The sequence below is a fragment of the Macrobrachium rosenbergii genome, chromosome 1 (genome assembly GCF_040412425.1).
Source record: "Macrobrachium rosenbergii isolate ZJJX-2024 chromosome 1, ASM4041242v1, whole genome shotgun sequence".
Taxonomy (NCBI): domain Eukaryota; kingdom Metazoa; phylum Arthropoda; class Malacostraca; order Decapoda; family Palaemonidae; genus Macrobrachium; species Macrobrachium rosenbergii.
In genome coordinates, this window is record NC_089741.1 from 44,306,843 (window position 1) to 44,334,357 (window position 27,515).

The 27,515-nt window shown below is 34.9% G+C and overlaps 1 protein-coding gene across 1 annotated transcript in view; it reads left to right on the forward strand.

The window, feature by feature from the left end:
* The first annotated feature begins 7,722 nt into the window (after positions 1–7,722).
* The window catches only part of LOC136831662 (trace amine-associated receptor 1), a 255,956-nt gene continuing 236,163 nt past the window's right edge, over positions 7,723–27,515 (forward strand). The window contains 1 exon segment of the mRNA XM_067092322.1: positions 7,723–8,480. Coding sequence (XP_066948423.1) covers positions 8,280–8,480 — 201 coding nt within the window. The 5' untranslated portion in view covers positions 7,723–8,279.

A 27,515-nucleotide genomic window follows, 5' to 3' on the forward strand; every position in this document is an offset into this window, starting at 1 on the left:
GGAAATTACATTACCACAAACTCCAAAGTGACAAAAGAAAATCGCCTCTTTTGCGGAGTAACGAAGTGATTTTGGCCACGCCTAGGCATAGTTAAAAATTACCTCTGACGATATAAAAGTATTTAAACGCCTCCAATACACTAATACTAAATTATTTGGACCAAATATAGCAAAGGAAAATGACATCTGTTGAAATTCAGCAGCCAAGAACAATAGATAGTGAAATGTGAAGTTTTGGATCCGTTTACTTTTGCGAATTAACAAGAAAAAAAAATGAGTAAGCAAATGAGATACAGCGTATATGTAACGTCAACAAAAATAATTGGCAAGCACACAAGAAACTGATGGAGAGAGAGAGAGAGAGAGAGAGAGAGAGAGAGAGAGAGAGAGAGAGAGAGAGAGAGAGAGAGAGAGAGGCAGGCTAATCAGACCGAGAGCAATATATGATTATTACAATGTAACGATTCTGTCCGTAATGGAGAATTTTGACTAAAAAAGCATACGCTGTGTGTGTATACGTTTTATTGTTAAATACAGGCATACATATACTGAAAGTATTAAATTGTGCAAGTTTTGTTATATTTCTGTACCCATGAAAAGGTATGTTCTTAGCAAAACGCCCGACGAATTGAAATATGATTATTCCACACGTATTTGCTCAGCTAGTTGAATACGCATCTGGTTAGGTTATGGTCTTGCGCACTTAGTTTACTTAAATATACATAAATAGCCTATGTATAGTAATATACTTAAATATACATAAATATGTATAGTGTATTCAAGATGAATTTTACATTTATTTAAATGTACATATGTATAGTGTATTCAAGATTATACTTAAATGTACATAAATATGTATAGTAATATACTTAAATATACACAAATATGTATAGTGTATTCAAGATTAATTTTACATATAATTAACTATACATAAATATGTATAGTGTATTCAAGATTATACTTAAATATACATAAATATGTATAGTGTATTCAAGATTAATTTCAAATATACTTAAATATACATAAATATGTATAGTGTATTCAAGATTAATTAAAATGTTTGGAGAGGCGGGATAAGTTAAAGGGTTGAGTTCTAATACCGTACTTATAACGGTTGGAAGTGAATAACAGGTTAAAAACTATTGATAGTTTATACGCCTATTTATGGACAAAAAATTAATTTTTGTAAAAATATCAATTTAGACCTCACTTATTACTGAATATATAAACTAATCAATACAATCAGAGATTACCAGCAGTGAACATTTATTCTACAAGAAGTAATAAAAGATATTTGTTGAGATAATTCTTTCTGAAATGAATTAATTTTATGTGCAAAACGCACCGAAATTCTCAGAAATTAATAATAAACAAGTAAAAATGCGCCGAAGAAACTTCGGCGCATTCGAGTTTTCTGTACATCGTAAAATCAAGGCCACCGAAAACAGATCTATCCGTCGGTTGTCTCGGTATAGTGCTGTATGAGCCGCGGTCCATGAAACTTTAACCACGGCCCGGTGGTGGCGTGGACCTTGGCCTGGCCTATATCGTTGCCAGGCGCACAATTATGGTTAACTTTAACCTTAAATAAAATAAAAACTACTGAGGCTAGAGGGCTGCAATTTAATATGTTTGATGACTGGAGGATGGATGATCAACATACCAATTTGCAGCCCTCTAGCCTAGGTAGTTTTTAAGATCTGAGGGCGGACAGAAAGGGTGCGGACAGACAAAGCCGGCAAAATAGTTTTCTTTTCAGAAAACTAGAAACCTATTCTGCAAAGAAATGCGTTGTGGCATCTCAAGAGTCCCTTAATGCCAAGTTACCATTCTCTTTATTTAACAAAGGCAATTACTGATTCAGGAAGAAAAGTGTTTTGATGTATACTTATTACGGGTTGTTATTTTTTTCATAAATTACATTTTGTAAAGAAACTATTTTTCTATTTTCTCTGTGATCATGTTTTCATTAAGAGATTTAGTTTTGTGACAATAGTTTATTTTTTAAGATTTACAGTTTGAGAACTGATTTTTCTCTCACAAAGCATCTTGTCCTCGATAACAGGACTAAAATATTCCTTTCTCTCACACTTATGTGAAAATTCTGTGAATAAATGAGTTGGTTTAGGAGTGTGGTCAATACAAGTATGAAATGTGCCATGCAAGATTTAACATTTTTGAAGGAATATCATATAAATTATGATGTCAACAAGCTAAGTTTGTCCATGAGTTTTTGAAAAAACATGTATGGTTTTATCTATTAGTCGGTGATACGTACATGTCATATATAATTTATATATATATATATATATGTATACAGTATATATATACATATATACACACATATATATATATATATATATACATAAATATATATATATATATATATATATATATATATATATATATATATATATATATATATATATATATATATATATATATATACTGTATACACACACACACATATACATATATATATATATATATATATATATATATATATATATATATATATATATATATATATATATATATATAAATGTATGAATGTATGTGTCTATATGTGAACATATTTCTGTAACCGATTATGGCAAATGCTATGAATGTAAGCAAAGTCTATTGAAACGGCTTTAAGTATGAATGAAAAAAAAAATGATCACTGTAACCCTTCTTTTCAGTAATATAAATTAAAAACTGATTAAGCCCGACGGCTCAAGTAAATATTAAATAAAGCATCCTATTTCAAAACTCTGATTCGAGAGCAGAAACAGAGAAGAGAATTAACAGATTCTTCGACTGCTTATCTGACAACAGATTATTCCGGACGGAAAATCAGCAATGCAATGGTGAAACATATGAAAAACCTTCAGAATAAGGGTATTATATTGTTTCTACTTTGATCGTGTCTTTTCTAGGGCGACGACCCTTCATCGCATTTGGAAATAAACAAACAGTCGCTCCAGGGTTTAAAAATATCCAATTCACCAACGGCGCTGAAGAAACATCATTCCCCTGTAATGCTTTGCCATCAGCCTTAATGGAGGAAGTGAGAGTGGCACGTCTAGCTTAGCGAATAAAACGCTTCGATTACGTGGACAGTTACATTCTGGATAGTTTTTTTTTTTTTGGGGGGCGGGGAATTGCAACTGGAAAATACTAATGACAAAATGGCAGAGCCATTCTGGATAGTTTTTTCTCTTTTGGAAGAAATTGCAAGTGGAAAATACTGATGATAAAATGGCAGAGTCATTCTGGATAGTTTTTTCTCTTTTGGAAGGAACTTCAAGAGGAAAATACTGATGATAAAATGGCAGAGTCATTCTGGATAGTTTATTTTTGGGAGGGAATTGCAACTGGAAAATACAGAAAATAAAATGGTAGATATATTCTGGATAGTTTTTATTTTGGAGGGAATTGCAATGGGAAAATACTGATGATAAAATGGCAGAGTCATTCTGGATGTTTTTTTTGGGAAGGAATTGCAACTGGAAAATACAGAAAGTAAAATAGTAGATATATTCTGGATAGTTTTTGTTTTGGAGGGAATTGCAACTGGAAAATACTGATGATAAAATGGCAGAGCCATTCTGGATAGTTTTTTTTGGGAAGGAATTGCAACTGGAAAATAATGATGATAAAATAGTAGATATATTCTGGATAGTTTCTTTTGGAGGGAATTGCAACTGGAAAATATGGATAATAAAATGGTAGATACATTCTGGATAGTTTTTTTTGGCGGGGAATTGCAACTGGGAAATACAGAAAATAAAATGGTAGATATATTCTGGACAGTTTTTATTTTGGAGGGAACTGCAACTGGAAAATATGTATAATAAAACGGTAGATACATTCTGGATAGTTTTTTTGGAAGGAATTGCAACGGGAAAACACTGTTGAAAAAATGGCAGAGTCATTCTGAATAGTTTTTTAGAATTGCAACTGGAAAATCCAGAAAATAAAATGGTAGATATATTCTGGATAGTTTTTATTCTGGAGGGAACTGCAACTGGAAAACATGGATAATAAAATGGTAGATACATTCTGGATAGTTTTGCTTTGGAGGGAATTGCAACTGGAAAATACTGATGATGAAATGGCAGGCTCATTCTGGATAGGTTTTTTGGAAGGAATTGCAACTGGAAAATACAGAAAGTAAAATGGTAGATATATTCTGATAGTTTTTATTTTGGAGGGAATTGCAACTCGAAAATATTGATAACAAAATGGTAGATGCATTCTGGATAGTTTTTTTCTGGAGGGAATTGCAACTGGAAAATACTGACGATAAAATGGCAGAGTCATTCTGGATAGTTTCTTTTGCAGGGAACTAAAATGGAAAACACATAATGAAATAACAGGGACATTCTGAATACTATTTAAGGGGAACAGCAGCTGGAAAATACACATAATAAAATTTTTGATAAATTTTGGACAGCTTTTGTTTTTGCATGGAAATGCAACTGGAAAATATATATTCTGAAGTTTTTTATTTTATTGAAATACAATACACAGGATAATGACAGTTACATTCTGCATAAAGTTTCTCATATGTGAAATAAAGCTGGGTAATTGAGATACCTGATAAAGACGGGAAATAATGCAATGACTAAAAACAGAACATCTTGCCAATTTAGGGAATTACTCGACGGGGTAATTTGTTAGATAAAGATCAAGCCTAACTATCTGCTAAGATCTTCCAACCCTTCATAACAAAGAACGTGAAAATGGCAAGAGCTATTTGGAACAAAAAGGAATGTTCTCTCCTCCCCTCAGCACGCTGACCAATGGGAAAGGCAATATAAGGTCCGTACCTAGCCCAGGCCGAAGGTAAAAAAAAAAAAAGGGGGGGATAGGGGCTTTTCAATACCAAAAATTCGAAAGGACTTTTCCACAGTAAGACGAAATAGAGTTGCGATACGCTTTGTCATGAAGAGGTCACTTTTCTCAAAAATTAAGAAACGAACTTCTCCATTTACACACACACACACACACACACACACACAACCCGAAGTTTCGGCGACCTATTTTCACAGAAACGACAAGGTATGGTTATAGCATAAATGCAAACACACCGTTTGCCGTCGCGTATTTGGGTACAAAGTACTTAAGAACTAAAGGACAGCTGAGACAGTCAAACACGGTCAGCTGTTTCACAGCCGTTCTGTTTAACTACTGCAGCATGCGTTGTCTCTAGGGGCGTACGTTGTCCCGGGGTGATATACGGTAATTACCCTACGAAGTGTACGATATTCTAAGGTTATGCTATCATTCTTCTTAAGAGATATACGATGGCTTATGGGGTACGATAATTGTTCTAATTATTGTGATATAGATATATATATATATATATGTATGTGCGTGTATGTGTAACACTGTAAGAGATATAACTGTGTACATCTTAGGACACATACACAATTTTGAATACAATTCTTCATGAAGTCACATATAAACGCACCAACGACATCAGGTGCCAAAGTCACATGACATGGACATCCCCCAAGTGTCACCCACCACACCTTTCCCAAGAGGTACTTAAGGAGTTACTCACAGAGGTACTTGAGAGGTACTTACGAAACAGGACGCGCCTGTTCTTCTCCTCTCCTCCTCCTCCTCCTCACAATCCTCAATACTCCCTCCGCTTCAGGTCGACGTTATATAGTACAAGAGGCCCAATCATTAAACGCTGACAGCTGGGAAGATTTCGCCCCACAAATCCAGTCCTGCCTCCGACTACTGTCGATTGTGCGTAGTAGTAATGGTGATGGGGAATAGTGGTAGTTGCTGTCAATATGGATGGAAATAGTAAGACCATTCTGAGTTATAGGCTATTGATAATGATATTGATAATAATAGTTGCTGTAAATATCAATGGGATTAGTAAGACCGTTCTGAGTTAGACTGCTGATAATGACTGTTGATAATGATATTGATAATAATATTTGCTGTAAACATGAATGGGATTAGTAAGACCATTCTGAGTTAGACTATTGACAATGACTATGGATAATGATATTGGTAATAATAGTTGCTTTAAATATAAATGGGAATAGTAAGACCATCCTGAGTCAGACTATCGATAATGACTATTGATAATGATATTGATAATAACAGTTGTTGTAAATATGAATGGGAATAGATTCTGGGAATATTGATAATGATAGTGATAATAACAGTTGTTGTAATTATTGAACAATGATAGTAAGATACTGATAATGAGTATTGATAATGATATTGGTAATAATAGTTGCTGTAAATATAAATGGGAATAAGACCACTCTGAGTCAGACTATTGATAATGACTATTGATAATGATATTGATAATAAGAGTTGCTGTAATTATGAATGGGAATAGTAAGACCATTCTGAGTTAGACTATTGACAATGATAGTGATAATAACAGTTGTTGTAATTATGAATGGGAATAGTAAGACCATTCTGAGTTAGACTATTGACAATGATAGTGATAATAACAGTTGCTGTAATTATGAATGGGAATAGTAAGACCATTCTGAGTTAAGACTATTGATAATGATAGTGATTGTGATAATAATAGTTGCTGTAATTATGAATGGGAATAGTAAGACCATTCTGAGTTAAGACTATTGGTAATGATAGTGATAATAACAGTTGCTGTAATTATGAATGGGAATAGTAAGACCATTCTGAGTTAAGACTATTGATAATGATAGTGATAATGATAGTAGTTGTAAATATGAATGGGGACTAGTAACTTCATTCTAAGTTAGAGCACTGGTAATGATAGTGATAATGATACTTGCTGTAAAGATAAATGGGAACAGCAACTCCCTCCTGAGTCAGAGTATTTCCGATGACAGTGATAATGATAGTTGTTGTAAATATGAATGGGGGAATAGTAATTCCATACTAAGTTAGAGTACTGATAATGATAGTGATAATGATACTTGTTGTAACGAATGGGGAATGGGAACTGATAATGATAGTGATAAGATACTTGTTGTAACGATGAATGGGAACAGTAACTCCATCCTGAGTTAGAGTATTGCTGATGATAGTGATAATGATAGTTGTTGTAGCTGTTGTAAGGGTGACTGGGGAACACTAACTCCAATTTTAGGCAGAGTTTGACAATGATACTGATAACGATAGTTGCAGTTGTTTAACAATGAGAGAAATAGTGTGTGACTCCATTACTGAGTTGGATTATTGACAGTGATGCCAACTATCCCGAGCGTGGACCATCGATGATAGTACAAATGATAATGATAATGCCAGTAGCCATGATAGTGACAGGAAAGGTTATATATCCTCAGTTGCACTATCAACAGTAGTAAAACCGATAAGTGTGAATTTTATTTGTCAGGGTTATTAATGAAATATTAGAATAACAAGGATAAAGACTATAAATATACCATTTATACTCCGTATCAAATGATGTTTTGAGACTAAAAGTAATTTATGACTGCTTTTGGTGGGATAGAACAGAACTCGTTTCCGAGACAAAGCAAAAGAGAAAAAGAAGGGTAGCAGACCCACTTGCCAGTTATGATATGATTTCCTTACTTCATAGTCCCTTAAATCTCCCCAAATATTTCAGAAGATCATTATATAATTATGTTGCTATAAATTAACATCTTTGCATGTATGAATGTATGTATGTATGTACGTATGTATTCGTGTGTATTATTATGAGAAAGTGTGAATTCTCTTAACTTTCGCAAGCTTATTGTATTTACAGATTAATATTCACTGTGTTTTTGATATACGAGAAACCATACAACCGTTAAGTGAATGTGGACCTGTTTAATTTGCATAGAACGAACATAATGTGTCCGAGAGTACTTAGAACTTTGTAAGTAAATCTAATGTGAAAAGGTCCAGGTAAATTCGAGTGATATTCATTATGAAGAGCTCAAAATTACATTCATTTTGTGGTTGTAAGAATCTCCTTTACAACAGATGATGATGATGATGATGGTAACTTGAAATCTTCAGACTTGATTGTGTTCTCGCTTAGATAGAATAATAAGACTTTTATTACAGCTACTAATTGTGAAAATGTTAAGGCAATACGTATTAAGTTAGGGGAATAACACTGTGGGGAAAATGGTTTGAGTGTCTGGTTAAGGGAACTCAGTAGTGAGAAGCTTTTAGTATTATTAAAAATAAAAAAAAAAGGAAATTCACTGGGGAATGTGCGTGATCACAGCTTCCTAGGTTGCGTGACCGCCTCGAGGAGTAACGTAGAAAACGAGAACCAACACTAAAGAAAACGGAAGTGGAACAGGTTTGTCAAGATGGTTGGGCGTGAAACGGTGCCTGACGTGACGAATTTCTCCTGCTGGACCCCAACTTTCCAGCACCCTACAGTGCCCTCGGCTGCAGACATCGTCAAGGCCGTGTGCTCATCTCTTCTGGGACTCATCGTCATCATAGTGAACAGCATTTTTATCGTCGCTCTCAATGGAAGACGATATGCTAAGCATCTCACGTTTCAGGTAAGTGAGAGACTTCTCTGGTGGTTATGTGGCTAACTAGAGTATTTTCGAAGGCACGAAAATTGAGATTTTTCGTATCTGGGAATTTATTAAGATGAAAAATGAAGGTAAAAAGGACATTATACGGTATAATTATTATTTAAAACCAATGGTAACAGCATTTATAATCAAGTCGGAGAATTATATATAAAATTATTAGTAAATTTGTATATACGCTTGAAAGTACGTCTAAGCCAATCGTCAAAATAATTTCCCGTTAATCTACAGGTTCACAGTAAAAGGAAAGAAATAAACTGAAGCTTCCACACCCAAACTAGCGACAATTTTCAGCTTGAGAAGTTGTTTCATTACATTCTTTCCAATCAAGTGAACTTTTTGGGTCCTGTGATTAATAGGAAACGTACCCTAGCTTCAAATGTGAACCCAGCGATGCACCACTCTGCCGAAGTTACCAGTCTGCAGATTAGATCTCCCAAAAGAGGGCGTTGTGGTCTACACAACCTTACGTCATATAATACATACATACGTTAGATATATATATGTATATATATATATATACATACACACGTATATATATACATATATGTAAGTATATATATTTATATGTATATATATATATATATATATATATATATATATATATATATGTATATATAATCATATATTATATATATATATATATATATATATATATATATATATATATATATATATATATATATATATATATATATACAACACAAGAGAAAAGATGAAAGACTGGATGATGTAGGTCCTGACCAGTTTCAGCTTTATTTCAGAGCCATTGACGATGGACCTACACACACACACACACACACACTTTAATTTTTTCCCCTTTTTTCACACACACACGTGTGGTGATGTGTGATAAACGAAACACGTGTTAAAGAGTCTTTAATTTTTTCCCATTTTTTCATGCATATGGTGATGTGTGATAAACGAAACACGTGTTAAATAGATTATAACATATATGTATATATATATATATATATATATATATATATATATATATATATATATATATATATATATATATATATATATATATACATATATACACACACACACCATTCAACAATTCCTCCTCCCCCTCACTTCTCTATCTGTCCGTCTCTCACTCACTTCAAGTCGGCTACCAGTGGCGAAGAGTATTAAGAAAATATTACCACTGTGTGCCCAGTCAAATGAGAAGTGTTGGGCGGTTTCCAAAAAACCGCCGAGACGTGGGCGAACACCAATTAAACATTAAGAGCAAATGTCAAGATAACAGAGAGAGAGAGAGAGAGAGAGAGAGAGAGAGAGAGAGAGGAAGTCATATATTTTCCCAGTACATAACTTACGGAACATATGCACGGAAGTGCGGCGGCTTTGTATTAATATGTATGTCCGTTCAAGTTAACATTAACATTTCGATGTTTATAAACGTTAACATTTCCTTTGTGATGTTACGAATGTTGACCGTAACACCTTTATCTTAACTGTCCGGTGACTGTTGATTACATTACATTACGGCGTGATGTAATGTTATGCATTTTTGTTATGCATGAATTTTAACTGTACTGTAGCGATAACTTACAGGAATTCTCTGTATATGCGATATAAGCCATTCAAGGATTACAGAGAATATCAAAACTCTTGTTTATAAGTGACAGATTGAATTGTTTGCCTTATTTGAAATTATTTGAATTATTTGAGTAATGTGAAATTATTTGAAATAATGTGATTATTTTAAATTATTTGAAATTATTTGAATTGTTTGAAATTATTTGAGTTATTTGAAATCATGTGAGTTATTTGAAATTATTAATTATTTGAAATCATTTGATTATTTTAAATTATCTGAGTTATTTGAAATTATTTGAAATATTTGAAATTATTCGAAATTTTTTGAGTTATCTGAAACTTGTTGAGTTATCTGAAATCATTTGATTATTTTAAATTATTTGAGTTGTCTGAAATTATTTGTTATCTGAAATTATTTGAATTATTTGAAATCATTTGATGATTTTAAATTATCTGAGTTGTCTGACATTATTCAAGTTGTCTGACATTATTTGAGTTATCTGAAATAATTTGAATTATTTGAAATTATTTAAGTTTTCTGGAATTACTTGAAATTACTTTGAGTTATCTGAAAATATCTGAGTTACCCTAAAATTATTTGAATTATTTGAGTTATCTGAAACAATCAGAATTATTTGAAATGATCAACATAAGCCATTTAGCGACTCGGTGAAAAAAATGTCGAGAGCTCAATACTCGAATTGTGCCGTGCGAGAGATTTGGTTTAATCCCGAGGAAAACTGACTAATTAAATCTAATATTTTCAAGTGTAGAGCAAATAAATAAATTCTGTTTTTGTTTACAAATACAAATGTCACCTTGGGATACGCTTGTATGCTCTACGCCTTTCTGTCTAAACATATCAGTGTTTAATTTCCTGTGTCTCTATATTTTGTAAAAATAGTAATGTTATAAAAGATAATATACTACACACATTCCACAGGGTAATCTTAATCCTGTGAATAGGAACAGCTGATTGTACAATGCTTAGTTACATTCTCTCTCTCTCTCTCTCTCTCTCTCTCACACACACACACACACACACACACACACACACACACACACACACACACACACACACACACACATATTCTCCCTACTTATCTGTCCCTTTCACTTCCCATTTCATTTTCCTCTTCTCTCTCTCTCTCTCTCTCTCTCTCTCTCTCTCTCTCTCTCTCTCTCTCCAGCACACATTCGCACATTCTCTCTGTTTACCTTTTCTTTTCTCTCTCTCTCTCTCTCAGCATCTCTCTCTCTCTTTTCTCTCTCTTCTCTCTCTCTCTCCTCCAAAACGCACTCATCTCCCAAGAAAGCAAACTCCCAATACAACAAAAAACTCCGTCTATGATTATTTTATATATCAGTTAAAATGATACAACAAAAAAACTCCGTCCATGCCTTATTTTATACATAAATTGAAATGCATAAAATCCCCAAATTTAAGCAGACTACGAAACGCTCCTTACAAAAATCTTAATACTTCTTCTCCCGGCCCCAGTTAACGATAAGCCCGGCACCATCGGTCTAATGACGAGATGTCACTCTCTGTCTATTTGCTTTCGAAAAGTCAACAGCTTGACGAATTCCGCCAGCCGGGACTTTGGAAAGTGCCACGGGGATAAGTGACGCGAGGAAAGTGCCACGGCGATGAGTGACGAGAGGAAAGTGCCACGGGGATAAGTGCCACATGGAAAGTGACGACGGCGATAAGTGATGTGTATTTTTGAATGGCGCTGATACTCTGTCGTGTAATGCGCGAGATGTTGGGAGTCTGAGTTGGAATGCAGGATGAACCCCCCACGCATATAAGGAGAGAGAGAGAGAGAGAGAGAGAGAGAGAGAGAGAGAGAGAGAGAGAGAGAGAGAGAGAGAGAGAGAGAGAAATGAAGTAGTCCTATTTCATGGGACAGGTGATAACGCATGAAAGCTTGATATTTTCTTATATACTGAGAGAGAGAGAGAGAGAGAGAGAGAGAAATGAAGTAGTCCTATTTCATTTGACAGATGATAGCACATGAAAGCTTGATATTTTCTTTTATACAGAGAGAGAGAGAGAGAGAGAGAGAGAGAGAGAGAGAGAGAGAGAGAGAGAGAGAGAAAATGAAGTAGTCCTATTTCATGAGACAGGTGATAGCACATGAAAGCTTTATAGTTTCTTACATACTGAGAGAGAGAGAGAGAGAGAGAGAGAGAGAGAGAGAGAGAGAGAGAGAGAGAGAGAGAGGGTTTCATCTGAGCGAGAATGATTTTGTCGAGGCCTTTCTTTGTGTGATTACATACACATACATACACATACACACACACACACACACACACACACACACACACATATATATAATCATTGTTAAACATTGTAAAAAAAACAAAAAAAAACAGGCGTCATGAAGAAGGAAATTCCCATATAAACAAAACAAAATGGAAAACGGAACGGGAATATATTTTTTTTATAGTAATTCCACCTCTTTATATGTTCGTTCTTCTTTTCTCCCTATTGTCTTATTACATGGTTATTTCCTTATATGTATATATATATATATATATATATATATATATATATATATATATATATATATATATATATATATATATATATATATATATATATATATATATATATATTTTGACTCACATCAGGATCGAACAGGTCTTTCAACTGAAAGACGAGACTGCTGCCATCCAAGCCACACAAGTCATAAAAGAAGTTGGAACTTGTGTGTGGCTTGGTTGGCAGCGGTTTCTGCCTTTCAATTGAAAGACCTGGGTTCGATCCCGATGTGAGTCAGAAACTTATTTCTGTTCCACACGTGATTGTGTGCTAATTAATTCTAATATATATGTATAAGAGTATATATATATATATATATATATATATATATATATATATATATATATATATATATATATATATATATATATATATATATAAAGATTCATAACAAAGCAGTTTAAAGATGGAGTCTGTTGATATTTTTTTTTGGTTGCTACTGAAACAAGACGACGGTATTCAAGTTTTATGTAAAACAGAACTGCATAATAAACGCTAGATCTCGTCTGACCGAGTCATTTTCATTATGATTTCTTTGGAAACTGAGATACAAAAATAACAGCAAGGAATGAATAAAAAAAAACCAAAACAAGTAAAATATGCTTCGGCGCAATCGAGTTTTCTGTACAGCCGCTACATCGTATAATCAAGGCCACCGAAAACAGATCTATCCTTTGGTGGTCTCGGTATAATGTTGCATGAGCCGCGGCCCATGAATCTTTAACCACGGCCCGATGGTGGGTTTCCTATATCGTTGCCAGACGCACGGTTATGGCCAACTTTAATCTTGAAGTAAAATAAAAACTACTAAGGCTAGAGAGCTGCAATTTAGTATGTTTGATGACTGGAGGGTGGATGATCAACATACCCATTTGCAGCCCCCTAGCCTTAGTCGTTTTTAAGATCTGAGGCACAATAGTTTTCTTTTACGGAAAACTAAAACAAAGTTTGTGACCACAGTAATAGTACCAATATAAGTTGGTGTTGTTTTTACTAACATTATGACAATTGCTTTAGTGTATGTAATTAAATAATTTTAGATTAACAGGGTTACGCCAGTGACGAAGCTGGCATTCCATCAGTGGGGCTGCCTAGGTGGGGCCAAGATATATTTGTTGGTAGGACCAAAGAAAATTACACAAAACTAATGTACCAGTTCTGTAATTAGTAAAAGATATTATTCTCGAATGTATATATCCATGTGAATGAAGGAAAATTATAGTATTAGTAATTAGTAAACCTGCATTTGAAATTACTGAGCTGGATTTTCAAATAATTTTCAACTCTTACTATATGCAAATGTATCAAATACAGTAAAGGTTAAAGTTTAGCTACAAAGGGAATTTCAACTGGGAGGGGGCCAGTGGTGCCAAGCATCTGACTGGGGGGTCCGGCCCCCCTCGCCCCCTGGCCCCACCCATAGCGACGCCACTGGGTTACGCCCACCATAAGTCACGTAAACATTTTAAAAAGAACGTGTAATTAAGACCAACAACAACCATTAGATGCTTACTGACCAAAATAATACAGTGGAATTGTGGATCTTATACTTTTATTTAGTTAAAGCCTTTGCTGTTATAGCATTCAATGTATATTAAATAACCAATGTGCGCTCAGTTACTTTAGTGACAAGAGGACGAGGGAGATCATGGGAAACCAGGATGAAGATATTGTAAATGGATGCTGGTATGAATGAAATAGAGAGATTCAACGGAAAATATTTGGTTAGTGATGTTAAGGTGGTATAATTGTAAGTATTCATCGTGGTACTATGTATATTTTGACTGACAGATGACAAATGCCAATGATGATGATGTAAGATCATTGACACCGCAAATGAAAAGCAATTACAATTATATATGAGACCTTGTATATAATAAGGATAATGTCATCTACTCTGTACTTCTGATATTAAGCTTCTCGGTAAAGAAGAGGTTAAGCTTACGTATAAGGTAACACTACATATACAGTAGGTGAAAATGCTTTTACAGAATACACAAGTAAAAAACATCGGCGCAATCGAGTTTTCTGAACATCGTAAACTCGAGGCCACCGAAAATAGACCTATCTCCTTCGGTGGTCTCGGTATAATGTTGTATGAGCCGCGGCCCATGAAACTTTTAACCACGGCCCGGTGGTGGCCTGGCCTATATCGTTGCCAGACGCACGATTATGGCTAAATTTAACCTTAACTAGAATAAAAACTGCTGAGGCTGAGGGCTGCAATTTGGTATGTTTGATGATTGGAGGGTGGATGATCAACATACCAATTTGCAGCCCTCTAGCCCCAGTAGTTTTTAAGATCTGAGGGCGGACAGAAAAAGTGCGGACGGACAGACAGGGTTGGAACAATAGTTTTCTTTTCAGAAAACTAAAAAAACTAAGACAATATGTAACACAAGATGTACGAAATAAAAAAAGAATTAAACAACCAATAAAAAGCCGAAAACAATGCTGAGAGAAAAAAAAAAAAAACGAGAGAGAGAGAGAGAGAAAAAAAGTCTTTCAAAAAATAAAAAGCTGGTCAGTTCCACTTAAGGAAGGAGGTTTTGTGTGGGAGGGGAAAGTGTCTACGGCAGGACAGAGTCCCTTTAGTGCAAGACGAAAGGCACTAAAAGCCACACGCAATTTGGGAGCCTCTGCTTTTTCCAGGAACGGCTGGTTTCTCTTCGTGACAGCTGGGCGAGGCTACGTCCATACACACACACACACACAACACACACACACACACACACACACACACACACACACACACACATATATATATATATATATATATATATATATATATATATATATATATATATATATATATTTCTACTTAGGCTGGGTGGCCCTGATTCTCAGCAAGTCTTTTAGGGTGAGGGTCCCAACCCAGTGCCATTCTTCACGCTGGCGACGATCCACTACAGTCGTCTAACTACTAGGTACGTAATTCACTGCTTATACATATATATATATATATATATATATATATATATATATATATATATATATACATATACATACACACACACACACACATATATATATACGTATATATATGTGTGTATATACATACATACATAAAGAGAGAGAGAGAGAGAGAGAGAGAGAGAGAGAGAGAGAGAGAGAGAGAGAGAGAGAGAGAGAGCCCTGCTTACATTTGAAGCTTTTTGCATGGCATGTATTTGCATGCAGAACATAGCAGAAATGGAACAGCAGGCGGCAACGTGAGAACTAAAGGAAACGGCAGACCAATGACCCTTCTCATCTGCTTCTGCCATTTCCCTCAAAATCGTGTTCCCATCTCATGCAAATAAGCAATGGAATACCCGAGAGGGGCCTTTACCTCTGCCCATAAACGGTTCGGGTTCAAAAGTCAATCGTTTGATGCAAGTGCATATTCAGCCGTTCGTCAGAATCTGGCGTGCAGTTCCCGTAGAGATTTTCCAACGCCAGCCGTTCTCTCTGAATCTGGGAATTCTATTAAGCTTTGCCATCAAGTTGTTTTCATGCTGAATGCAACAGTGTCACGTTAGATTCAGGTGTCAGCTTTATTCGTGCGGAATTAAGACCTCTTTTCGCTTGGGAGTTGCTGGTTTAGTGTACGAACCAGCTCATGCATTACCCCCACACACACATATATTTATATATATTTATATATATATATATATATATATATATATATATATATATATATATATATATATATATATATATATATATATATATATATATATATATACCAGGACCTCAGTTAAACACGAAGGTATCTAACAGAGATTTTTTTTAAAAAAAATTACAAGCTTTCAAGGACTGTCTGTCCCCATCGTCTAATAGCCGTAAAATGACCAGACACGTGTTCCCGTTTGTAGCTTTCTTTAATAAAAGTCTGTTAGATGCCATCCTGTTTAAACGAGAAGAAAAATGTCACCAGGCTACTATGGCAAAAAAGGAAAGAAGAAGAAAGTCGATTACTAAGGAATCAAATGTCTCCAGCACACAATGATAGCAGCATCAGCAACCAGCGAACAGGGAAGCCTTTTAAAACACTGATCCATCAATGAAGCGAAAAACACCCAATCAATTATTTCCTCGATACGACTGACCTTTACGCCAGAGGGTTGATTTATACATTCAATTACACTTCGCGAAGGGGGACGGTAATGCACCGAACAACAGCTTTGTTTCTTTTTCAAATTTGGAGAAACAACGGAGAACGAAACAGCAGCAGCAGCAACGTTTGGCTTCAGTGCTTCAGTGGTGCCAATTAGCAGTCTGAAGTTATTGCAGGATTCGATCAGTCAAGCACAGTATTGCTTGGCTTTGTGCTTTGTATCGAGTGGAGTGGAGTGGAGTATGGGAGTTTGTCTGGGGTGTTGAGTGTTATGCTTATTTGACGGGGAGATCTTCGTATGGGGGCAGGGGTAGGGGTTAAGAGAGGAGGAGGAGGAGGAGGAGGAGGATTTATGCTTTGCATGAGGTTGGGGTTGGAGGTTGTATGAACTTGGGAGGGGAGGGGAAGGGAGAGGGTAGGATGCTGAATTAATGCTTTGTAAGTAAGTAGATGTTTGGTGGCATATTTTAAACATTTTACATGAGAGTGGGAAGGGAGCTTGTATGGATCAAGGAGGCTTGAGTAGCAGTCTTTTTGGGGAGGCACTTTTTTCTATCCGCCCTCGGATTTTAAAAATTACTACCGAGGCTAGAGGGCTGCAAATTGGTATGTTGATCATCCACCCTCCAATCACCAAACATACCAAATTGCAGCCCTCTAGTCTCAGTAGTTTTTATTTTATTTAAGGTTAAAGTTAGCCATCATCGTGCTTCTAGCAACGATATAGGATAGGCCACCGACCGGGTCGTGGTTAAAGTTTCATGGGCCCCGGCGCATACAGCATTACACCGAGACCACCGAAAGATAGATCTATTTTCGGTAGCCTTGATTATATGCTGTGCAGCTGTACAGAGAACTCGATTGCGCCGAAGAAACTTCGGAGCATTTTTTACTTGTTTTTTTCAATTTTTACATTATGAGCTGTTGGTTTCATGCTTCATTTGGTGGGTGGAAGGTGTGGTGGGGGTGTCTTTGAGTGCCCCAATTTTTTTTTTTTTGGGGAGCTTTTTCTTATCGTGAGGCTCGTTGTTTTATCCACGAAAAACCGTGGGGAGTTTTTTTTTTTTATATTAGAGGCAGCTGGCTTCATGCCTTATATGGGATGGGTTAAGATCTGGAACAGTTTTTAGGAAGTTTTTATTTTAGGAGGTTTTTATTTTAGGAGGAGGTTTTTATGGGACCGGAAGTTCATACTTTACTTTTACTTTTATCTTCCAATCTCAAAAAGCTTTGGAATTCTCTTCCGCCTTCTGTCTTTCTGTCTTCTATAACATTTCCACTTTTAAGAGGTCAAAGTTCAATAAATTCCTACCCACTAATAACAAAAGAAATGAATGATGAATATTATTTGTCAATGACAGGTTGCTGTTAATTAATATTCTCGTAATTAAGGTACCTGAGAAATTGTTCATAAAGATATAGAAGGTGAGGCTGAATTGAGTTGAACTGAATATAGAATTTAGGCCAAAGGCCAAGCACTGGGACCTATGAAGTCATTCAGCGCTGAAAAGGGTTGAAAGGTGTAACAGGAGGAAAACCTCAAAGCAGTTGCACTATGAATTAATTGTTAGAGGGTGGAAAGTAAGATGGAAGAAAGAGAATATGAAAGGAGGTACAGTAAAAGGAACGAAAAGGGTTGCAGCTAGGGGTCGAAGACACGCTGCAAAGAACCTTAAGTAATGCCTACAGTGCACGCATGAGGCGCACTGAGGCACTACCTCCTACGGGGGTATAATAGAAGGCGAGGTGTCACTACAACAATCGTAATGGCAAGAACGATAACAATGACAACGTCAAACCTTTTAACTGAGTTTTTGGTAATAAAAATTGTGATCATGAATAATAATAATAATAATAATAATAATAATAATAATAATAATCATAATCATCATCATCATCATCATCATCATCATCATCATCATGAGTGTTATTGGAAATAATAAAAAATAACCGTCATTGTCAAAGCAATTAATAACAATCACTAGCACTAACACTGCAAATAATAATAATAATAATAATAATAATAATAATAATAATAATAATAATAATAATAATAATAGTCACTATCATTATAAATAATAAGAAAAATAACTTCACTGTCACTAACATAATAAAAATCATTGTTATCATCGTCATAATAATCTTCACCATTATTGCAAATAGTAATAATGATAATTTTCACTACCATTGCTAATAACAATAATAATCGTCACTATCACCGCAAATAATAATAATAATAATAATAATAATAATAATAATAATAATAATAATAAGTAATAATAATATTGATTATCACCATCGCCATTATAATAAATAATAATAATAATAATAATAATAATAATAATAATAATAATAATAATAATACCATCACCATTATATAAGTCCTACCCAAACACTGAGGCATCACTGCCTGACAAGTCAACAGCCAGGGTAAAGAAATCGAGGTGACATGAATGGAAACTTGAGCCGAAGAGAGAGAGAGAGAGAGAGAGAGAGAGAGAGAGAGAGAGAGAGAGAGAGAGAGAGAGAGAGAACTGAGCTGAAGAGAGAGAGAGAGAGAGAACGATAATGGAGCTGAAAATGGAGAAGGGTTGGAGAGAGATAATGGTCTACAATTGAGGAGGCGGGGAGAAGGAAATAACGGCCAGGAAGCGAGGGAATGAGAAGAAAGGAGGGAGAGGAAAGAAGGGAGGAGGAGGAAGGGTGAAGATAAAAATAACTGTGAAGAATATCAACATGAATCGACAGCAGCAGTTGTAATGATGGTGATCATACGAAATAATAATAATAATAATAATAATAATAATAATAATAATAATAATAATAATAATAATAATAATAATAATAATAATAATAATAATAATAATAATAATAATAATAATAATGGTGAAAAAATCCCCAATGATGTCAGTGTAAATATATATTAAAAATATATATTTACACTGACATCATTGTGGCTTTCTTCACCATTTCAGTATCTCGTGTGATTTTGGGATCTTAATAAATAATAATAATAATAATAATAATAATAATAATAATAATAATAATAATAATAATAATAATAATAATAATAATTTGTTAAATATGCAAAATTTCTTCTCACAAACTACTTTTCCCCTTTTATGCAAATTTAGAAGGACCCTGATGGTTATATTCTGAATAAATGAACCCCAAAATGAAATTTTATCTGCCGTTATTTCCCAAGAGTTCGACGGCGAACTTCTCACGTACCCGTATCTGTAACTTCATCTGTACATCTGTTTATGTATATTTTTATATACGGTATGTTTCCTGAAAGTGGAAAGCTCGCAAAACAAGCAGATTCTCTTTGAGAGAGAGAGAGAGAGAGAGAGAGAGAGAGAGAGAGAGAGAGAGAGAGAGAGAGAGAGAGAGAGAGAGAGAGAGAGAGAGCTGGTATAATCGTAGAATTGAGCTGAATACAGAATTTAGGTCAAAGGTCAAGCACCGGCACCTATGAGGTCATTCAGTGCTGAAACGGAAATTGACAGTGAAAAGGTTTGAGAGGTGTAACAGGAGGAAAACCTCAAAGCAGTTGCGCTATGAATCAAATGTTAAGAGAAGGTGAAAAGTAAGATGGAAGAAAGAGAATATGAAAGGAGGTGCAGTAAAAGGAACGAAAGGGGTTGCAGCTAGGGGCCAAAGGCATGCTGCAAAGAACCTTAAGTAATGCCTACAGCGCACCGCAGGGGTGCACTGACGGCGCTAGCCCCTAACGGGGAACACTGATATAAAGCTCTTGATTAAATAAGAAAGATTTTTGTAGTGACATAAAATGAATTGTAAACTGCAGGTCTCGTTGACAATTGATTAGTCTCCATAACAATAGGTAACGTGGACGGACCCACGACTACAATATTCCAATGGAAAACCCTGAGCTTCCTTGATTTAACCTGCAGCTACTGATTAAAAACCGCCCCACTTCCTGCAGACAACCACAGTAATCAAAGACTTATCTAGATTTTTAAGTCCCTTCCATTGTTCGAACTTGGGGCTCACCCAACTCGAAGGCTAAAATTCCTTCGAACAACTAACCCCACTTCCTAGTCCGAGAATTATATAACCAGGAAGGAGCAGAGAGTTTATGATACTGGACGGGGCAAAGAAAATTCTAAAAGTGGAGTGCTCACAAAACACGCAGATTCATATTTCAAGTTTGGGGTCGAGAGAGAGAAAGTGCTGGTGTCATTGTAGCCTGGAGGCTAAAACAGCTGGACTGTTTCAGGTTCAGTGAAAGTGACTGTCGGAGGTATACAACTGTCCACCAGTTTTACAGTTCGTGGAAATAGTGATGGAGGAAGAACAGTAAAAAAAAAAAATCAGGAGGAATTGGAAGAGAAGAAATAAAACAATAAAAATGGGAGAAATGAATGGGGATAATTTTTCAAGAGCAAGCAAACAGTGATTATGAAAAATAGAAGACAAAGAATGACTATCGTGACAATTAAAAATACGAAGGAATGTAGATGGAAAAAGCAGTTTTTTTCAATTAATTTTCGGGGCATTTCACATAGCACTGAGGTTTCTGAACATGAAAGTTATTCCCCTTTTCTGTCACAAATCATTTATTACTTATGAAGTGACTTCATGTTTCAGTCAAGGTCACTTATACAGAGGTCAGGTTTTTGTTAACCCGTCTAATGCTCAACATTTCTATCTTAAAAAAAACTGTAAAGTATGTGCCGAAGTTTTTTCGGCGCAATCGAGTTTTCTGTACAGCGTATAATCAAGGCCACCAAAAATGGATCTATCTTTCGGTGGTCTCGATATAATGCTGTATGAACCGCAGCCCATGAAACTTTAACCACGGCCCGGTGGTGGGTGGCCTATCGTTGCCATATCGATTTGGCTAAATTTAACCTTAAATAAAAAAAAAAATACTACTGAGGCTAGAGGGCTGCAATTTGCTATGTTTGATGATTGGAGGGTGGATGATCAACATATCAATTTGCAGCCCTCTAGCCTCAGAAGTTTTTAAGATCTGAGGGCGGACAGTAAAAGTGCGGACAGAATAAAGTACGGACAGACAACCAAATCCGGAACAATAGTTTTCTTTTACAGAAAACTAAAACACTATAAATTTTTCACTTATTCCTCGATCAATTTTTCAGTTTCACTGAAAGCAAATATAAAAATGACGTTTAACCATATATTTTTTGGGTGGGGATGGAGGAGGAGGGTGGGAGGTGGTTTGTGGGTTGGGGTGGGGGAAAGAACAAAAAATGTACACAAAAGAACTAGACAAAGAACAAGACACCTAAGGGAGTTGCTGAAAGTCCAGAGCAATTAGGCAACCATAATCTCAAATCAATTTTCCTTCATTCACAGGCCAATAAGAACAACAACACAGTAATTTATCCTGATAAAAAAAACGAAAAATTAATAAAACTGAACCTCAAGAAAAGCAATTTGGTCAACGAAACCTATTCAAATTTCTTTCAACAATTCGTTATCCTTCATTCTTCATTCATGTGCAATGAAGCAAATGCTCAGGCTATGTAAGCCATTTTCCTCATCAAGCAATTAATTTTTTATTCTTTTATTATTTTATTTTTTGTTAAGATTAAGCGTTGCAGTTCAATATCAGGATGACCCTGCTTTGCTCAACCGATCATACGCGGATTCTCACGGCAAAAAAAAAAAGGAACTTTGAAAAGAGGCCTCTCCATTGTTCTTCGGGAGAGCGTAGCTTTAATATCAGTTGTGGGCCTCGTTTATCCTTCTCTCTCTCTCTCTTCCCCAGTCTTACTCATATTCCTTATCATCAGCTCTCTCTCTCTCTCTCTCTCTCTCTCTCTCTCTCTCTCTCTCTCTCTCTCCATTCCCAAATCTTACTCATTTTCCTCATCATTCAGTTCTCTCTCTCTCTCTTCCCCAGTCTTACTCTCTATTCTTATCATCTCTCTCTCTCTCTCTCTCTCTCTCTCTCTCTCTCCATTCCCAAGTCTTACCATTTTCCTTATAACTCTCTCTCTTTCTCTCTTAATTCCTTATAATCGCTCTTTCTCTCTAATTCCTCACTCTTCCCCCATTCTCTGTTCGGCTTCCACACTACTCTCATTCATTATCGTCATCACTTCCTCTCTCTCTCTCTCTCTCTCTCTCTGTTCCCTTAACTCCCATCTCACTCAGTATGTCTCTTTGTCTGTCTGTCTGTCTGTCTGCTTACCTCCCAACCTATACAGTATGTTTCACTGAGTCTGTCTGTCAGTCTGTCTAATTACCTCCCAACCTACACAGTATGTTTCACTGAGTCTGTCTGTCTACTTGCCTCCCAACTCAAAAGTTATGTTTCTCTTCTGTCTGTCTACTTACCTCCCAACCCACACAGTATGTTTCTCTGTCTGGCTGTCAGTCTGTCTGTATGTCTAATTACCTCCAAACCCACAAAGTATGCTTCTCTGTCTGTCAGTCTGTCTAATTACCTCCCAGCCTGCACAGTATGTTTCTCTGTCAGTCTGTCTAATTACCTCCCAGCCTGCACAGTATGTTTCTCTGTCAGTCTGTCTAATTACCTCCCAACCTACGCAGTATGTTTCTCTGTCAGTCTGTCTGTATGTCTACTTACCTCCCAACCCAAACAGTATATTTCTCTTCTGTCTGTCTACTTACCTCCCAACCCACACAGTATGTTTCTCTGTCTGGCTGTCAGTCTGTCTGTATACCTCCAAACCCACAAAGTATGTTTCTCTGTCTGTCAGTCTGTCTAATTACCTCCCAGCCTGCACAATATGTTTCTCTGTCAGTCTGTCTAATTACCTCCCAGCCTGCACAGTATGTTTCTCTGTCAGTCTGTCTAATTACCCCCCAGCCTGCACAGTATGTTTCTCTGTCAGTCTGTCTAATTACCTCCCAGCCTGCACAGTATGTTTCTCTGTCAGTCTGTCTAATTACCTCCCAGCCTGCACAGTATGTTTCTCTGTCAGTCTGTCTAATTACCTCCCTACCTACACAGTATGTTTCTCTGTCTGTCTGTCTACTTGTCTCCCAAACCACACGGCATGTTTCACTGTCTATCTGTCTGTCTACCTCCCAACCTACACAGTATGTTTCTCTGTCAGTCTGTCTAATTACCTCCCAGCCTGCACAGTATGTTTCTCTGTCAGTCTGTCTAATTACCTCCCAGCCTGCACAGTATGTTTCTCTGTCAGTCTGTCTAATTACCTCCCAACCTACACAGATGTTTCAATATCTGTCTGTCTGCCTGTCTGTCTTTATCCCTGGCCACTACAGTAAACTCGGCATAATACGAACGCCAAAGAAACGACCGGACTCATTCATCGCTTTAAGTATCCGAGCGGCCCCTAATTCAGGTGGAATGGCCAGAAGACATAACGTTCAATGGCTCATTTCAAATTGTTGACAGTCATAACACTTAGTCTCTCCTCCTACGAATATGGCATTTGAGCCCAGAGAGGGCTTCTGGTTTCGTCCCCCCCTTCCCCTAAAAGAGATTGGTGGTGCTATAATTCACAGGCTTTGTTGTTGGTTGTATTAGCTAAGAGCTTATTCAAGTTTTAGGATAATGCTAGAGAATGCACTTTGTTGTGGAGGTTATGGGTGAGGGTGCTGTGTATGTTAATTAGTAGGTATATGAGTGGATGAATTAAATAAAAGCTATTTGTATCATATATATATATATATATATATATATATATATTATATATATATTTATATTATATAATATATATATATATATATATATATATATATATATTATATATATATATATATATATATATACATAAATCAGCAGCATCATACGCACAAACACGAAGTCAATTAGTAAGTAAATAAATGAATATAAATTAAATAAAATCTATTTATAATATATATATATATATATAAATATATATTATATATCTATATATATATATATATATATATATATATATATATATATATATATATATATATATATATATATATATATATATATATATATATATATATATATAATGGGTGTATGTGTGTGCAAGTATAAGTACATATGAGAGAGAGAGAGAGAGAGAGAGAGAGAGAGAGAGAGAGAGAGAGAGAGAGAGAGAGAGAGAGAGAGAGAGAGAGAGAGAATCCAATCGAACTTCCAATTCAACTGGTTTGAATTCCATCGAACCTTCAAACACCAGAGAGAGAGAGAGAGAGAGAGAGAGAGAGAGAGAGAGAGAGAGAGAGAGAGAGAGAGAGAGAGAGAGAGAGAGAGATAAATTCGAATCCAATCGAACTTCCATTTCAACTGGTTTGAATTCACAGAAGCCACTCGAACCTTCAAACACCAGAGAGAGAGAGAGAGAGAGAGAGAGAGAGAGAGAGAGAGAGAGAGAGAGAGAGAGAGAGAGAGAGAGAGAGAGAGAACAACAACCAAACCATTACTACAGATTCAGTTCAAACTCCTTTCGTTGCTGACGTCACTCGAAGCGCCAGAAACGAGTGTGTGTGTGTGTATGTGTGTTTGTGTGTGTGTGTGTAATTCGGTAAATGGCGTTACGAAATTGAATGACACGAGGTCGTTTGTTCACTCTGCAAGTTGTTGTATCAACTCCTCCAGTCGTCTACTTTGATTCGTTTCGTAAATTAACTCGTCTTCTCTCTTACTCCTCTTTCATTTTATATGGCAACTCTCCTGGTCTTCTAATTTTATTTCATTTTTTATACCAGTCCTTCTATTTTACTTCAATCAGTTTTATATAGCAAATCTTCTCTTCAACTTTTATTCACTTTCTATATTAATCCTTCTTCTATCCTACTTTTATCAATGTTATATATCAACTCTTCTTCACTTCTACTTTTCTTCATTTTATATATCAGCTCTTCTTCTCTTCTCCTTTTATTCAATTTATATATCAGCTCTTCTTCTCTTCTCCTTTTATTGATTTTATATATCAACTCTTCTTCTCTTCTGCTTTTATTGATTTTATATATCAACTCTTCTCTTTTACTTTTATTGATTTTAAAACTCAACTCTCCTTCACTTCTGCTTACATTCATTTTACATCTCTTATACCATTTCTATGTATTAATCTGCTCATTATTATGTTTTTCCTATTTTAGGTATTTGTTCTGCATAAGCTTGCAAAGCGAGTTGATTACCTTTTGGGCCTGTTTCGCATAAAATAATAATAATAATAATAATAATAATAATAATAATAATAATAATAATAATAATAATAATAACATTCACTTCACACGTCCAATGTTTTGCATAAATCATTAATAATAATAATAATAATAATAATAATAATAATAATAATAATAATAATAATAACATTCACTTCCAACGTTCAAAATTTCGCATAAATCATTGATAATAATAATAATAATAATAATAATAATAATAATAATAATAATAATAATAATAACAACATTCACTTCAAACGTTCAATGTTTCGCACAAATCATTGATAGTTTTAATAATAATAATAATAATAATAATAATAATAATAATAATAATAATAACTAGCAACATTCACTTCAAACGTTCAATATTTCGCATAAATCATTAATAATAATAATAATAATAATAATAATAATAAATAATCCAACGTTCAATAATAAATCAATAATAATAATAATAATAATAATAATAATAATAATAATAATATAATAATAACAACATTCACTTCAAACGTTCAAATAAATCATTGATAGTTTTTAATAATAAATAATTAATAATAATAATAATAATAATAATAACAACTAGCAACATCAAACGTTCAACAATTTCGCATAAATCATTAATAATAATAATAATAATAATAATAATAATAATAATAATAATAATAACAACAGCATCATTCACTTCAAACGTTCAATCTAGTCACGCAATTACCTGGTTCGTAAATCCGCCGTATATTTACAGGTGTCGATACAGATGTCGACATTTCATTGCAATATCACGAAATTAAACAGAAACATGGTTATTGACAGCCTAAACGATTGTAATACATTTCAGTCCAAATTCAATAAATGAGGTGAATTTCAGTCAGGTTCAAAGCAAAAGGTTACTTGTATTTGATGAAATAGAAACAGCATGTATTTATATAAATATATATTATCATATATATATATATATATATATATATATATATATATATATATATATAATAAATAAATATATATATATATATATATCTATATATAATATATATATACTATATATATATATAATATATATACACATTTCTACATATATATTCATAAATATACATAAATGTTTACAGCAATTTACGATCTTACATATGTAAAAAAAGAAGTTTTACATTATCTCAAACTGATATTAGGTAAATCACATAATTTTACTTCTGATAAGCAGAAATGACTTTAGCATTAACTGAGACATTATAAAAAAATTGTCTTAAATTCATTTCCCGATAAGAAACTCAGTATGTATAACACTAACAGAGTCAGAATATCCACTGAATTATTTAATTTTCTATTTATCACCAATTTTAGTAACTTATCCACCTTCCGGCCGAAAATCGCCTATATATATATGTATCTGCAATTAATTAAATTTCTTAATAAATAATTCCTTCAATTTAAAGGCATCTTTCTGTCTCAATCTTGGCCTCTTCTGTCAACTTCTTCATCAAGTTGTTGTTGTTGTTTTTGACTGAGCTGGCTTTATACCAGCACGGGCTCTTGCTCACAGAGCAGCCAGTAAGACTTCATGATCCATTGCTTCAATAACGCTTGTCCAATCATGGCTAATCCAAATTGTGTCGTCTCTGCATCAACCAATCCTCCTCCTCTCTCTCTCTCTCTCTCTCTGCTCCCATCCTCTGAA